This window comes from Cricetulus griseus, chromosome 7 (assembly GCF_003668045.3).
Source record: "Cricetulus griseus strain 17A/GY chromosome 7, alternate assembly CriGri-PICRH-1.0, whole genome shotgun sequence".
Lineage (NCBI taxonomy): Eukaryota > Metazoa > Chordata > Mammalia > Rodentia > Cricetidae > Cricetulus > Cricetulus griseus.
In genome coordinates this window covers 119211160-119228072 of record NC_048600.1, presented here as the reverse complement: position 1 = coordinate 119228072, position 16913 = coordinate 119211160, and the positions used below count along the sequence as shown (strand labels likewise).

Below are 16913 nucleotides of genomic sequence, written 5' to 3'. Positions count from 1 at the left end.
CTTGTGGGGGCGGGGGATGCCAGGGGAGATGCCAGGGGGATGCCATTGGGTAGAACGGCCAATGGAGGGAAACCAGTAGAATGGGAAGGAAGACATGCTGAGAATCCAAGAAAGATTTGGTGAAACACAGAACTCGGTAACTTTGAATGAGGGAAGGAGAGAGAGGAGTGGAGATGAGTGCAAGTGACAAGAGGGTGAAAGAGGGGCTGGAGAGATGGCTCAGAAGTTAGGAGCACTGACTGCTCTTCCAGAGGTCCTGAGTTCAATTCCCAGCAACCACATGGTGGCTCACAATGATCTGGTGCCCTCTTCTGGTGTGCAGATATACATGGAAGCAGAATGTTGTATGCATAATAAATAAATAAAATCTTTAAAAAAAAGAAAAGAAAAAGAGAGTGAAAGAGCCCCAGACTTGTTGATTGCGTCTTTGTGTCTGCCCAGCTACTTCCTTAGCCATTGCTGGCCTGAAGAACGAGGTTGATCGTCTCAGCAAGACATGCCTGGCATCTTGCCATGTCCTTGTGCTCTTCACCAAGACAGACACAGTTGAGGGGTGACCAAATATAATGACACTGAAACACTGATTTTGAGCAAGTGGGTTTAAGTGACTTTTTGAACATCTTTTGGGAGCTAGACATGGATCTGAAGCTCTGGGGAGAGCTGGGGGTTGGAGGAAGAGATTTATGGTCGCTGAAGAGATGGAGGATGAGTGTGACTAGATAAAGTAAAGAAAAGAAAGCTAAAGACAGAAATCCAGAGAGCAAGGCCATTTAGGACCAGAATGGGATCAAGAGTAAGTCAGAGATGCTGTAGAGGCCCCTCCATTGTTGTTCCCCTGTAGAGACAGTCTGTTTGTTCATTACCCCCAGTAGCTCTGGGTACAGATCCCTCTACCTTTGGAGGATCCAAGAAGTGACCAGGGATGAACCTCAGTGATGGCCAGTTTCTGCCTTGTATGGGAGAACATCAGAGACTGTAAGAGTGCTATGAACTGGCTGTAGCCATGAAGCTCATTACTTCCTTCCCCCTCTGTTTTTAGGCTTTATTTTTTTTTAACAGCTTTAGATGTGCAGAAATGAAGAGCAGAGAGTTCCCCATCTCTCCCAGTTTTCCAGTTATTAGCATCTTCCATTATGTTGTCTAGCTGTTACAATGAATGCAGCAGTATTCATGAATTATTACGGTTTATAGCTTACACTGAAGTTGTCTGTGCATTATACAGTTCTGTGTTTTTAAATTTTATTTTATGTGTATGAATGTTTCATCGGCATATATATAAGTACAGCATGTATGAGTGTCAGAGCTTGGGACTGGTGTTATAAATGATTGTGAACCACCATGTGGGTGCTGGGAATCTGCCCTGGGTCCTCTAGAAGAGCAGCCAGTGCTTTTCACCACTATGCCTTCTCTCCAGTCAATATTTTTTATGTATGAATCCTTGGTTCTCAATTAAAATAACTGTTTGGGAAGAAACAGGGGCTGTGACATTATTGAAGGAGGTATGACTCTGGAGTAGGCTGCGAGGTTTAAAAGTATCCAAGCATTCCCAGTGTGCCTCTCTACCTTCTACTTTTGGATCAAATGTGAGCTCTAAGATGTTCCTGACACCATGATTTTTCCCTATCATCATGGACTTAACCTTCTGAAACCATCAGGCAAATTAAATGTTTTCTTTTATAAATTGCATTGGTCATCACATTTTGTCGCAGCAATAGAAAAGTAACTATTACAAATGGAAAGCAGCCTTAACTTCTGAACTATTTCTCCAGCCCTACAGCATCCTTTTTAATGGCTAGTTAACAGTGTTTCATGTGTATTATCTGATTCTCTAATGCCAAACAATGATGCTGTTACTTGATATAAAGAAAACACTAGGATGATAACAGAAAGCCTTGGCTCCACACAATAGCAAGTGAACCTTTGCTGACCTGGCAGGACATTCACTTTTGGAGACAGGATCTTATGCACACCATATAGCCAATAATTAATTCTCACTTCCACTCCTGCCTTCGACTCCCAAGTGCTGAGGTTACAAGCACGCACAGTCACACCCAGTTTTATGTGGTGCTGGGGATGGAACCCAGGGCCTCATGCACATGGTAGGCAAGCACTCTGCCGGCTGAGTTACCCCTCCAGCCCACAGAAAAGAAGCTGAACAGAAATGACACTGTGGCTTAGAAACCAGAAGAAAACATCTGGCAGTCACTCTGATGGAAAAACCAAAGCAAAGTTGTAAACATTGCAAGTCATTTTTTCCTCCCAAAAGAGCCTTTCCAAACGTCATAAGCTTCTCTTTGCCAACTCTTTGTCACTGCAGCCCCGGAAACAATGAAATCAGTTAAGTTTCTTGTGGTAGGTATGCCAGACTAGGAGGCTGAACTCCTAGGGCTGAAGTCCATGCCTTTGCACCAGTGTCTGTTCCCTCTATGGCAATCTCTACACTTTGGAAGGTTTGCCTGTTAAGATTGTGATCACAGAAGTGTTGTTTTACACTCCACGATTCTCATCCTGTACTGCTCATACCCTCCACTCACAAGTCTTTATTAATCCCTTTCATCCATCAAAGGTTTCTGTTTTTCTATGGTGTCTTGTGGATATCTATCTGTGTGTGTGTGTGTGTGTGTGTGTTTTTCAGACAGGGTTTCTCTGTCTCTGACTGTCCTGGAACTCTTTCTGTAGACCAGGCTGGCCTTGAACTCACAGCAATCCACCCGCCTCTGCTTCCTGAGTGCTGGGATTAAAGGCATATGCCACCACTCATCAGCTACTTTTTAAAATTTATTTGAAATTCCGTATACATGTGTGTATTTCTGCACATAAGTGCAGTGCCTGACAAAGCCAGAAGAGGTCTTCAGATTTGGAGTTACTGGAGTTACAGTTAGTTCTGAGTTACCCCATGTGGTGAAAGCTAGTCTGTCTGCCCCTCTGCATACCAGTGCCCTGGGCCTGCCTCCACCAAGGCATCCATGTGGGAGATGCAGACTGCCGCTGCCTGGATGCTCTGGCTGAAACAGGTTAGGATGGAGCCACCATCTTAGGAAATACTTTCTACCATAATCTGACTGTCCATATTGCTTTTTCTGAAATCCTGACCTCTATACTGAGGAATGATCCTTTGCTGGTCTGCTCTATGGGAAGTCCCAAGGTGTCTTTTTTTTTGTGGACTCCAAGAGGGCACCATTAGGCCCACCAAACAGCTAAGTAAGGACCCACAGGGCCCATGCTGGAACTGGTTCCTTTGGATTTATTTTATTTCTTATTTTTATTTTTGGTTTTTTGGGACAGGGTTTCTCTGTGTAGTCCTGGAACTCACTCTGTAGTCCAGGCTGGCCTCCAACTCAGAGATCTGCCTGCTTCTGCCTACCTTGGGATTAAAGACATGTACCCCCATTCCTGGCTGATATTGCACGTCTTTTTTGTTTTTTGAGACAGGATTTCTCTGTGTAACAGTCCTGGTTGTCCTGGAATTTGCTTGGTAGACCAGGCTGGCCTCAAACCCTGAGATCTGCCTGCCTCTGCCTCCTGAGTGCTGGGATCAAAGGCAGGCGCCACCAACTCCTGGCTCATTTTTAAAGTAATGTTTAGCTGTAGAGCTCAAGCTGGCCTGGGACTTATAACCCTAACCTGCCTTTCCCACAGAGGTAGTTTTCTACCGAGGGTGCTGTATCAGTACTCTTGGTGTTTTACATTTAAAGACTGTTCTGGAATGAAGGGCAAGCTGGCAGGGATCCTTTGGAATAATTTCCCAGAGGAGCTTGATTCTCCACCACGCCTTGCTCTTCGTGGAGAGTTATTGCAGTTACAAAAGGGCAGAAATGGACACTAGCTTTCTACCTTGCAGGCGTGGGAGAAACCATGATTCAGTGACTAATGATTTTAGTGGCCTGTTCCCAGACTGACAGCTTCTGGGGAGAAAGGAGGCAGTGTCTCAGATGGCCAAGAGGCAGGATCTGCAGCAGAGTTTATCACTAGAGAAAAAGATAGGAAGAGAGATGGGTGTACTAGAATCCGGGCCTTTAATCCCAGCACTTGGAAGATGATTTCTTCGAGTTAAAGAGTCCAGCCTGGGGCTGGAGAGATGGCTCAGAGGTTAAAAGCACTGCCTGCTTTTCCAGAGGGCCTGAGTTCAATTCCCAGCAACAACATGGTGGCTCACAACCATCAGTGATGAGATCTGGTTACCTCTTCTGTCGTGTAGAACACTGTGTACATAATAAATAAATCTTAAAAAAAAAAAAAGTCCAGCCTGGTCTACATAGGGAGTCCCAGGCTATCGAAGGCTATACAGTGATACTCTAATCTCAAAAAAGAAAAAAAAAAAGATCTGAAGAGTATAAAGGAAGCAATGCGTTGGGAATGAAAACAAGGCGGTGGCCAATAAGAGTGCTCGCTGGCTGCTCCTGCTCCTGGCGTTTGGTTCCCAGCATCCACAAGGTGGCTGGCTCACAACCATCTGCAACTCCGGCTGCAGGGGCTCTGACATCCTCTACAGGCACCAGGCTAGCAGGCGGTACACATACACCCTGCTAACACTCTCACACATACAATAACAGCAATTCTTTAAAAAGGACCTTGCTAGAAATAAAGAATCTTAGGCCCTGACCCCACTTCACTGAATCACAAACCACATTTTAACAAGAAGGTTCACATTTTGACTTTTCTTTTGATACAGGGTCTCCTGTAACTCTAGTCCCAACTGGTGATGCAGTTGAGAACGACCCTGAACTTCTGGCCCTCCTGCCACTCCTTCATGTGTAATGGGATTACCGGCATGCACCACCGTGCACTGTTTATCTAGTCCGGGGTTCAAGTCCAGGGCTTAATGCATGCTTGGCAAGTGCACTCTAAACCTGAGCTACATCCCCCAACCCAAATCTGAGGATTTTTCAGTGCTCATTAAAGTTAAGCAGCACCGATTCTGTACTGTGGGGAGGAGATCCCACATTAGCTGAGGGTAGGCGGTCCATTCCGTAGCCGAAACCAGTGGTTTCTGGAAAGGCCAGGAACTCTTCAAAACTAAGTCCTCTATGAACTGGAGAAAACTTGCTTCACTGCCTGGAGTTTTCTCGGCATGCAAAACTCCTTCACCTAAACTCACTTTCTGTGGGCCGACGGTGGCGGTGCGCGCCTGTGATTCGGCATTTGGTAGGCAGGGGCAGGGAGACTGCGGCGCGTCACAGCCAGTCTGGTCTACAAGGGGAGTTGCACAGCCTGGGCTGTCACTCAAGACGCTTGTCTCGGAAAACAAACAAAACAAAACCTCCGCACCGGGCCAAGTCAAACTTTTACCCAGCGGGGTCACGTCTGGAGTCACGCATGTCCCTGGCGGTTTCTTGGGGTGTGTGTGGGGCGGGGTGCTGGCGACGGCAGACAGCGCCCTATCCCACCGGCTCCCACCCTCGGGCGCCGGCGAGGGCTCTGGGTGAGCGGCGGCCGTCGCCTGGCTTTAGGGCTGACCCGGAAGGACAGTTTTGGAGGCGTGCCCCCCCCCGGCACCTCGCGGAGGGAGCCGCACTTGAGGAGCGAGCGGCCAGCACCTAACCGCGGAGGACCTAGGACGGTGACCTTTGAGCTCTGACCCCGCGCCTTTCCCAGCGCTTCCGCGTGCAGCTTCCGCTCCGGCTCCTCCGGGAAGAGGCGGTCCCAAAGGGCGGGGCTCTGTGGCCGTCAGTTATGGGCGGTGCCTGCTTGAGGCGGGTCTCGCGAGGGGCGGGATTTGAAGAGATAGTCTCGATTGGGCTGCTGGGAAGGGGCGGGGCCGGGCGCAGGCCCGGGTTGGGCGGGGCCGGGAGCGCGTAACCGCCTCTGGGTAACTGGACTCGGGCGGCGAAACCTCCGGGGGCCGGGAGAGGCCGGCGGGCTTGCGGCACATCCCGGATCTGGAGTCTCCCCGGCAGGAGCGGAGTCAGTGGGGCCGCGGGTCCTAAAGCGGGTCGGTCTGTGAAGAACTTGCGAACTTGGAATAGAAAACCCCGGAACCCGGCAGTAAAATCGCGAAGTCCCGGATCGCGGAACGCAGCTCGCGGAGCGGACTCCACACAGAGCCCGGAGGCCGGATCGCTGCACCGCGGGACGGGACAGAGCGATGTCGGGCCGTGGCGCGGGCGGGTTCCCGTTGCCCCCGCTAAGCCCCGGCGGCGGCGCCGTTGCCGCGGCACTGGGTGCACCTCCTCCGCCTGCGGGACCCGGCATGCTGCCCAACCCGGCGCTCAGAGGCCCGGGGCCTTCTGGAGGCATGGGGGTCCCGGCGGCCGCCGCCTTCCGCCCCATGGGCCCCGCGGGCCCCGCGGCGCAGTACCAGGTGAGGCGGGCGGGCGGGCGGGCGGGCGCCGCCGCGAGGGCGCCTGCTGGGTCTCCCCGGGGCCGCAGGTGAGGGCGGGCAGGAGTCGTCCCTGGACGGGCGGCTCCGGGGACGCTGCAGGAGGAACTGCCGCGAGCTGGTGGCGCGCCAGGCCGGGGTCCCTCGGCTAGAGAGAGAGGGGCAGGCAGGGTCGGGGAAAGGGTGAGCGCGGCTCTCCGGTGGAGCGCTCGAGCAGTTACAAGAGTCCCGGGGCTCCGCGGCTCACGGCTTCTGAGTAACTGAGAGATGTAGGCTCCGTGGGATCTGGAGAATTGTGTGCAATCGGGTTGAAAGAGTCTAAAGCAGGTCCCGGAGTCGGGGTCCGGGGGTGACCCGAGACGTGAGAAAATTTTGGAAGAGAAAACAGGGTTATCCTTTCGTTGGCCTCGGTCCCACTGCAACTCTGCCTTGGCTTTTTTTTTTTCCCTAGTTGGGAACTGGCAGAGCGTTAGTGTCTGAGATGGCTCCCAGCTGCTAGTTGAGGGGGAAGGAAGCCTGGCTTCCTACGCCATGGGGGGGACTAAGGAGAGGGGGCCCAGATGGCTCCAGGTTAGATTAGTGGCAGCGGCGGCCAGGTCTGAAGAAGGCCCAGTCCCAGTAACAGACTAGTCCAGATACGGTCTAGCATGGGCTTTCCATTTAGTGCCAGCGTCCAGTAGTTACGTTTGGAGGAGCAGAGAGGCTTTGTGGAATACTGCTAGGCGGGGGCTGCAGGAGTCTGCAGCAGCATCGGCTGCTTCAGAGGGCACTGCCCTGAGCCTTCTAGCTGGAAAAAGAGCAGTCAGTCTCAGGTTGCAGCTTCAAAGGCCCGTTGAGGAACGGGGGTGCGACTCTGTGGTCAGTGCATTGTGAACTCAGCCTGACCCGGCATGTGGGGCTCCTTCCCCAATGCTCTGGTGCAAGTTGCTCCAGGATGTTTTGAGGATTTTATGTTTTACTTAATGCAGTTTGGTGCTGAGCATGGAACCCAGGCAAGGCTTTGCACATGGCAGACAATTGCTATATCAGAGAGCTGCACCCCATTTCCCAGAGTGCCTGGGGATTGTGTTCATCCTTTCCCAGTATCCTTGCCCCTTTTTTTTTTTTTTTTTTTTTGATACAGGGTCTCATGTAGCCCAGGCTGGCTGTGTAGCCAAAAAAGCTGGCCTTGAACTCCTCCTGCCTCTCACGTGCTGGGATTACAGCCATGCACCACCACACCCAACCTCTTTGCTTTTACTTGTTCTCCGGGTTCTTGACAAGACCATAGGTATCTCAGCCTGTGAGCCACAGCTTCCTTGTTACTAATGTCTGAAGGTGTGCACTATAGTTTGCTCTGTCCTCTGCTGGTGTCTGTAGGTAGAGTAGAGGCCTCAGAAATAGATCCTCATGGAGTGCATATTCTACCAGGAATCAGATTTCTAAGGAGGTACCTAACTGGGAGTGGGGGTGGGGATAGTGACCCCCCCCAACTCTTCATTTCTCCTCTCTCAAAAGAAAATGAAGAATTTGGCTATGAACAGAGATAGACTTGGTCCCAAGGATACTAGTTGGGGTTTATCTTTCCCATGTTGCTTTCTTTGGAGATTCATGGGCCTAGTGTATCACTGATGTCAGTGATTTTAGTAGCCTTTGGCCCTGTTTGCTTGGAACTGATCTGGAAGCTTCCTATAGGCACTGAGGAGATCTGTCTCTTTGCTTTTTTTTTTTTTGTCTGACTTTCTGTGTAGTCCTGGCTGCCCCAACTCACTATGTAGACCAGTTTCTTTGGCATGCAGCTGATAGAAAATCTGCTCTTGGGAAAGCCCCTGTGAGGATAGGAAGATGGATTCCTCCATATTTTGTAAAGAGTAGCGCCTTGGGGTCTATGTTGAGGCCAAGCTGGCCAGCTGAATACCTGTGGCTACTAGGTGTGAGAAAGAAGATGGCCTTAAGTCTGGACATCCCATACCAACCAGGTTGACATCACCACCTTCTTCTTTCTCATTTCTTCCCCTCCTCTTCTTTCTCTGGGGAAGGGCAGAGGAAAAGGTGGGGTAAAGAGAATCCAGTTAACACTGGTTGACTTTGAAGGAGAAACTGCTTGCTTCTTTTCATGTCCAGGTACCTAACTTCAAAAGGGCTTGGGGTCTGAAGACAAAGGGGCTCCTCCTGGTTAGAGCCCTTGGGGGTGAGCGAGGATTTGCATGCTCAAGCTGGGCATATTGGGGAGCTTGTTGAAACAAAAGTAATGGCCCAGCTACCTACCTCTAGAGGGTTATTCTATCTAGTCTTGGAGTACAGTCAGCTGAAGGGCTTAACACCATAATTAAAAACAAAACAAAGAGACCTACTGTGCATTATTGCTGAGTTCACTCAGCTCAGAGTTTAGAATACTTTCTGTTCATAGGGTCAGGGTATGTTCTCCAAATGAGGCTCTTAGGCCCAGGCAGCCATCTGAGGACCAGAGCTACAGGCTTTAGGTCAGAGCAGAACATGCTTACTTGAGCCCTAGATTCCTACCCAGAGATGGCAGAGTCAGGCCTAGCCTTCTCCATTGTCTCCTTGGTGGTTACAGAATCAAGTCTAGAGTGTGGGGTGTTTGGCCAAGTAGAAGCAGTTACTGCATTTTGGGGTCCAGGGGACTGAACCAGGCCCACCTACCCCTGTGGTAGGACAAGCAGGCAGAGGCTGTGAAGCTGTGGCTATGGCTGTGACTTTGTTTTGTTTTCTAACCTGAGTTTTTAAGGAGGAGTTTCTGGCTCTTCAAAGCTCAGGTGTGGAGCTTGGCCAGGGGGAACTGGGACTTGAATTGTGAGCAGCCTTCCCCTGAGGTTCTGGGTGAGCTGGGGGCCTGGAGCCTGAGCCCCAGAAGTCTGGAGCAGATGTCTGGGTGGGGCCTATTCCAGGCCTGCCTGGGCTGCTTCGACTTGGGATTTCCTGGAGGGCTCAGCAGTAGAACAGGCTTTATGAACTTCAGTGAAGAGCTTGGGGGCACTGAACACCCCAGCTTATAGCTGCAATTACCCTAGGAAAACCTGAAGTCTTGGATGATGGTGGAGGGTCTTACAGCTGTGGCAACCCTGAGTTGTTGTCTACCCTCCCCCCCCCTTTAATTTCTGGCTCTGGCTTATTAGGGCAGAGAAACAGGCTGCTTTTGCCTTTCAACAGCTTTGATGAATTTCTTCCTGATGAGGAGAGACTTGTGGCAGGACTCCCGAGGTCCCAGGGTCTCCCACTTTTAACTCCTCAATTGCCACATGCCTCCCTGTCACCCTGCTCCTTGTCTCTGGGTCATGTTTCTTTCCCTCCGTCTCTGCTACTGGTCATGAATCTGACCTTCTGTGGTTGAGAACATGGGTTTAGTGCTGGATAAAGAAATTGCAGAGACTCATCTCCAGGATGCTGAGAGGGGGGTCTCCTTTAACTTGGTGTGAATCTCCACCCAGGCTGGCCTGGTTGTCTGGTTGTACTGATTGATTGCATAACCTGGGCCCTGGGGCCAGCCCTGTGAAGCTGCCAGGGACAGTCTGTGCAAGGCAGAGCTGCCAAACAGGCCTTTCAGGCAGCAGCCATGTGAATGGAGTTGGGAGGTGGAGGGCTCCCAGAAATGTTGGGGAACAGGGCCTTGGATGAGAAACCAAGAAGCTACTTGTTGCTGTTGACCCTTATTAAGCCCTTGCATCCCAGGTCAGTCTTATTCTGCAGCTTGGGATGTCTAGGGTTAAGTTGAACCAGCAGCAGCCTGGCTGCCAGGTGGTGCCTAGACCATGGGCAGAATCCAGATGTCTGCTGCTCTCATTCCCACAGGCTCCCAAGAACCATAACTTCCCTTTTGGGAGTCCTTTGACATAGGTAGGGGCATGGTGGCAGGGAAGAGTGTGAGAGAGAAGGGTGGGGGAAGGACAGGTCCCGGCTATGTGGAGGCCATATGGTGGCCAGATGGTGTCTGCACTCTCCTGAGGCCATCTCCACAAGCTGTGACATGGCCAAGCCATCCTATTGTCCTTGCTCACCTGGGGTGCTGCTGCCTGATGGCTTGCCACCCCACTGACTGCCTTTCTTCCCCAGTCATGCCACTAGACATGCATACCCCATCAGACTGTTATAACTCCTGTACTCCCTTGGGTTGCTATGCATTGCCCCTAATCACCCAAGTAATGTTTTTTCTTCAGGATGGGGAAAGGAATAGGGAGTATATAGTGGCCCATCTAAAGACAATAAATTGCTCAAAGCTGGCTCACCCCAGGGTGCAGGACATGGCATATTGAAGCTGGGAAGGGGTGATAAGTCCTAAAAAATTCCCCAGGCCCTTCTTTCTGCAAGTGGTGCTCCCCTCCCACCCATGGACTCTGGCTGCCTCATTTGTTGGCACTGCCTGCCAGGGCGGTTGCAGGGGCGGGGCAGGTGTGGTTTACACGCTGGGCTCAGGCGCCTGTTCCCCTTTGTTCCTGGTCTCCAGCAGGTCTCCCCATGCTCGAGAGAGATGGAGGGTATGGGCTATGGACCTCGTAGGGCTTTGCCACTGACCTGTGCACCCCCACTGTTCCACTTTACCCAGCGACCTGGCATGTCACCAGGAAGCAGGATGCCCATGGCTGGCTTGCAGGTGGGACCTCCAGCTGGCTCCCCGTTTGGCACAGCTGCTCCGCTTCGACCTGGCATGCCACCTACCATGATGGATCCATTCCGAAAACGCCTGCTTGTGCCTCAGGCCCAGCCCCCAATGCCTGCCCAGCGCCGAGGGTAAGACATTCTTGTGCCTTGCTAGCTCATCTCTGGCGTTCAGTTTCCCTCTACCTTGACCCCAAGGAGACTCTTGGCAATTTGGGAGAGGGTTTTGAAGATGGAGAGTTTGGACTGTTAACCTCTTAAATGGTTTCTGTTTCCTTCCTAGGCTAAAGAGGAGGAAGATGGCAGATAAGGTTCTACCTCAGCGAGTGAGTGTGTTAGGAAGCCTGCCCAGCTCTGGCTGGCTAGCATCAGAGCCATCTTCCCCAATCCTGCAATGGGGAAGGGAGGAAGGACTGTAGAACTGGAGCTGGTGGAGCAAGCCGCTGCATTTCTCAATCTGCAGATCCGGGAGCTTGTCCCAGAGTCTCAGGCGTACATGGACCTCTTGGCTTTTGAGAGGAAGCTGGACCAGACCATCGCTCGCAAGCGGATGGAGATCCAAGAGGCCATCAAGAAGCCCCTGACGGTACACGCCTCCCCAGACTGCCCTCCCTGCCTGACGGTACACGCCTCCCCAGACTGCCCTCCCTGCCTGACGGTACACGCCTCCCCAGACTGCCCTCCCTGCCTGACGGTACACGCCTCCCCAGACTGCCCTCCCTGCCTGACGGTACACGCCTCCCCAGACTGCCCTCCCTGCCCGACGGTACACGCCTCCCCAGACTGCCCTCCCTGCCTGACGGTACACGCCTCCCCAGACTGCCCTCCCTGACGGGCGGCCCTGCTCGGGGGTGCTAGGGCAGGGCTCCCTGACGGTACACGCCTCCCCAGACTGCCCTCCCTCCCTGACGGGCGGCCTTGCTCGGGGGTGAGCAGGGCTCCCTGACGGTACACGCCTCCCCAGACTGCCCTCCCTCCCTGACGGGCGGCCTTGCTCGGGGGTGCTAGGGCAGGGCTCCCTGACGGTACACGCCTCCCCAGACTGCCCTCCCTCCCTGACGGGCGGCCTTGCTCGGGGGTGAGCAGGGCTCCCTGACGGTACACGCCTCCCCAGACTGCCCTCCCTGCCTGACGGTACACGCCTCCCCAGACTGCCCTCCCTGCCTGACGGTACACGCCTCCCCAGACTGCCCTCCCTGCCTGACGGTACACGCCTCCCCAGACTGCCCTCCCTGCCCGACGGTACACGCCTCCCCAGACTGCCCTCCCTGCCTGACGGTACACGCCTCCCCAGACTGCCCTCCCTGACGGGCGGCCCTGCTCGGGGGTGCTAGGGCAGGGCTCCCTGACGGTACACGCCTCCCCAGACTGCCCTCCCTCCCTGACGGGCGGCCTTGCTCGGGGGTGAGCAGGGCTCCCTGACGGTACACGCCTCCCCAGACTGCCCTCCCTCCCTGACGGGCGGCCTTGCTCGGGGGTGCTAGGGCAGGGCTCCCTGACGGTACACGCCTCCCCAGACTGCCCTCCCTCCCTGACGGGCGGCCTTGCTCGGGGGTGAGCAGGGCTCCCTGACGGTACACGCCTCCCCAGACTGCCCTCCCTGCCTGACGGGCGGCCTTGCTCAGGGGTGAGCAGGGCTCCCTGACGGTACACGCCTCCCCAGACTGCCCTCCCTGACAGGCGGCCTTGCTCGGGGGTGCTAGGGCAGGGCTCCCTGACGGTACACGCTTCCCCAGACTGCCCTCCCTGACGGGCGGTCTTGCTCGGGGGTGAGCAGGGCTCCCTGACGGTACACGCCTCCCCAGACTGCCCTCCCTGACGGGCGGCCTTGCTCGGGGGTGAGCAGGGCTCCCTGACGGTACACGCTTCCCCAGACTGCCCTCCCTGACGGGCGGCCTTGCTCGGGGGTGCTAGGGCAGGGCTCTCTGCCTAGGCTAGGGCAGGGCTCCTCACGGCAGGGAGAGCACCAAGCGGTCCTCCCTTGTGATCACAAGCCTTTACCATCGTGCCCAGCCTACTGTGTCCCAAACATAGCCTACTAGCACTAGTGAAGCACGCACTGCAGCAGCAAGAGCACTGTATGAGAACTGTTTCGCCTGCGCATGTAGGCACGCGCGTCTACCTATGTCTATACGTATGTGGCTCCTATGACCCAGAAGGTAAATCTCACAGCTTATGGTCAGAAATTTGAGAGCTGCCAGAGAGTAGACTGAGTAGTTACCTTTTCACACCCCATCCCTAAAGAAGCTTTCTTTTCTTTCCTTCTCTGTTAATTATCTAGAGCAGTCCCCTGAATGGTAGAGACTTTCTAGGAGACTAAGGTATTGAAGGACTATAGTGGGTGTTTAAATGGGGGTGGGGGGTTTAGAACCTACAACCTCATATATGTTAACCTCATATATTGCTATATCATTAAGCCATGCCCTTAGCTCCAGAGGCTTCTGATTTGCCTAGTATCATGTTGTATATAGCTGTGGTATTGGCCTCGTCAGTAATCAACCAGTGCAGCCCCTCCTTCCCCCAAGGGGGCCAGCACTACTACTACCAGCGGGTTATTACTTCTAAGAAGATATGGTAGGGCTTCCAACACGTCTGTCATCTCAAGCCCATTGCTCTTCCTCTTCAGCAAAAGCGAAAACTTCGGATCTATATTTCCAATACATTCAGCCCCAGCAAGACAGACGGCGATAACGCAGGAACTGCAGGAACCCCTGGGGGAACTCCAGCAGCAGACAAGGTGGCTTCCTGGGAGCTTCGAGTGGAAGGCAAACTTCTGGATGATGTGAGTTGGAGAAAGAGGTATTGGGAGGGGAGGGGTGTATAAATTTAGACTGTGGACAGACATGAGCACTCAGTCCTAGGATAGGGAAAGGGTGAGGTTAGAATTGGTGGTGGGGGGGTTGTTTCTATGCTGGGGATCAAACCCTGGACCTCACACACATTAGGCAAGTGCTCCGTGAGAGACTGAGGATGGGCATCTGGAGTTATTACAACGCTCCTATGGATGGCAGTCGAGTCTTGGATTCCCTCACTCACTTGGGTCAATGGAGAGGAGCCCTTTTCCTGCCCTTTGACAAACTTTGCTACTTCAGGGCCCAAGACTGTGCCTTGAGCTCCAGGACTGAATCGCTGCTCCAATGAATTCAGCAGCACACCCATCTTACAGCTCTTTCCATTCCCAGCCTAGCAAACAGAAGAGGAAGTTTTCATCTTTCTTTAAGAGCCTTGTCATTGAGCTGGACAAGGAGCTGTATGGGCCTGACAACCACCTGGTGGAGGTGAGAATGGTCCTAGAGCCTGGGAGGGACAAGCTGCCAGGGGATACAGAGCGTAAACTCGGGTACCAGTGTGCTGATTGAGTGCTGTACCTATCCGTTAGGGATAAACTCTGCTCCCCTTTTCTCCGACAGTGGCATCGGATGCCCACCACCCAAGAAACAGATGGCTTCCAGGTCAAACGACCAGGAGATCTCAATGTCAAGTGCACCCTCCTGCTCATGCTGGATCACCAGGTGACAGATGCCCAGGGTCATGTGGGGCCATGCGGATTCATGCAGGGAAGGGGAGCAGATGCCTGTAACTCAGTGTTACCTAAGACCATCGGAAAACAGATACTTCCATTAGAACTCGTAACAGTAGCAAAGTTATAGTGTGAAGTAGCAACGAAAAGGAACTGTATTAAATAGAGTTCCAGCTTTAGGAAGTTTGAGAGCCACTGCTCTGACTCCTTCCTGTTCTGTCTCTGCACAAGAGCCTTTCTTTACTCCTCTGTCCATTCCAGCCGCCTCAGTATAAACTGGACCCCCGGCTGGCACGGTTGCTGGGAGTGCACACACAGACGAGGGCTGCCATCATGCAGGCGCTGTGGCTTTACATCAAACACAACCAGCTGCAGGACGGGCATGAGCGGGAGTACATCAATTGCAATCGCTACTTCCGCCAGGTCAGCTGGTACTACCTTCTTGTTCCCTCAGCCCCTGGCTCATCTGCTTTGGAAGCCTAGTGGGCAAGTACTCAGTCTTTTGACTGCGTCTGTTGGCCCTGGAGAAGTCTATTCCCCGGTTCCCTCAGGCATCAGCATGCCTTGGATGCTCTTTCTAGATCTTCAGTTGTGGCCGACTCCGTTTCTCTGAGATTCCCATGAAGCTGGCTGGATTGTTGCAGCATCCAGACCCCATTGTTATCAATCATGTCATTAGGTAAACAGGAAAAGGAATGGGATGGCTCTTTGGAAACAGGACTCACCGCAGAACTTTACTCATAGAGCAGGCTTGGTGGTTGGGATGTGCACAGCCATGTTTCTGCTTCCTTCCTTTGCTGCCTGCAGTGTGGACCCGAATGACCAGAAGAAGACAGCCTGCTATGACATTGATGTGGAGGTGGATGACCCACTGAAGGCCCAGATGAGCAACTTTCTGGCCTCTACCACCAACCAGCAGGAGATTGCCTCTCTTGATGTCAAGGTGAGTCCTTTGTCTCCACAGCAACTGAAGCCAGAGTGAGGGTCAGCGGCTCTTGTCATTTCCACACAGCACATTTAGGATAGGACCTCTGGACCTAGATATAAGAAGAGACTCCCAGACTGGAGCACTCATGACACTTGCACCCTTCTCCAGATCCACGAGACTATTGAGTCCATCAACCAGCTGAAGACCCAGAGGGATTTCATGCTTAGCTTTAGCACTGACCCCCAGGACTTCATTCAGGAATGGCTCCGTTCCCAACGCCGAGACCTCAAGGTATAGTCAGTCCTCTTGTTTTGAAGGTGGTCTCACTGGGTGACTTTTACCCCAAGTACTATTCCAGTCCCAGAGCAGACTGGCTCAGAGGTGGGAATTATGCCACACCTTACCCCTTGCCCTTTACAGATCATCACGGATGTGATTGGGAACCCTGAGGAGGAGAGACGAGCTGCTTTCTACCACCAGCCCTGGGCTCAGGAAGCAGTTGGGAGGCACATCTTTGCCAAGGTGAGGCTCTGCCAGTTTTTTTTTTTTTTTTGCCTCCTTTTCTTGAGAAGCTGAAGCCTGAGCCATGCTTTCTCTTCTCCAGGTGCAGCAGCGAAGGCAGGAACTGGAACAGGTGCTGGGAATTCGCCTGACCTAACTGCTCAGGGATTGCTTCCTTCCTTCCCAGCCCCGGAACCTGGCGGGAGACCATCCTCTTGGTTTTGGCTGGGGCTGCAGACCTCCATGTAGGATGGAGTGAGGTGTGTCTCCTATCACCCTCTACTCCCCAGCTAGTTTCATAAATGTAGTGTTAGGATTCCTTATTGCTTGGTCCCCAAAGCCTTATTACTTACCTTTTAGCATTGGCTTTAATCGGGCTCTAAGGTGCCGCCTCAGCCCCCTGCAGGCAGGCCCACGGACTGCTGGAGGTTGTGCTTTAATTTCGTAACAGACATTTCTGAACCAAAGGCTGCTGGGTTTGCATGTTTACAGGCTCCACCCTAGGGCCAGTGTCAGCTGGTTTTGGGGAGCTGGGCAAGGAAGAGGAGGCCCAGCCTGGACTCTTCCTGGCCTTTCTCAACCAAAGTTCTTTGCCATTCCTACAAGCCCAGCCTTGCTGCTGGTTTGTCCTTTTCTTTGGGTATTTGCACTATTTAGGGAGCAGGTTTTTCTATGTGGGAGTCACTTTTTTGTACAGAGGTAACTGGGGTTTTTCAGGGAGCCCTACTTGGTGCCTCCTTCCTTATTTTCTTTTTTTGATCTATGCAAGCGGCTGCAGCCGCCATCATCTCCTGGGATGCCATGGGGCTGCCCACCCCCAGCTGCTTGGGTGGGGGGAGGTGGAGTCTCCCAGAGGGAGGGAATGTACCAGTTCTCTAACCCAGCTGGAGAAGAAGAAGGCTGGGAGGACTGTTGTTACCTTTTGCAGTTGGTCTTAGAGAGGGTAGGCCTAAGGCTTGGCAAATGCCACTTCTGACAAACTTGGAAAATTCCAAATAAATCCTTTTGTTTATTGGTGGTGCCCAGACCTGGTCATTGAACAGTGCAGTCAC

General features: G+C 53.0%; 1 protein-coding gene across 1 annotated transcript; it reads left to right on the top strand.

Moving 5' to 3' along the window:
- Nucleotides 1–6085: 6085 nt before the first annotated feature.
- On the top strand, nucleotides 6086–16873 carry Smarcd2 (SWI/SNF related, matrix associated, actin dependent regulator of chromatin, subfamily d, member 2). Its single transcript, XM_027427822.2, has 13 exons — nucleotides 6086–6301; nucleotides 10860–11044; nucleotides 11196–11238; nucleotides 11376–11498; nucleotides 13539–13694; nucleotides 14095–14190; nucleotides 14323–14424; nucleotides 14694–14855; nucleotides 15014–15111; nucleotides 15240–15375; nucleotides 15529–15651; nucleotides 15781–15882; nucleotides 15965–16873. Exons 1-13 carry the CDS (start codon nucleotides 6086–6088, stop codon nucleotides 16016–16018), a joined length of 1596 nt encoding a protein of 531 aa, XP_027283623.1. The 3' UTR covers nucleotides 16019–16873.
- The last annotated feature ends 40 nt before the right edge of the window (nucleotides 16874–16913 follow it).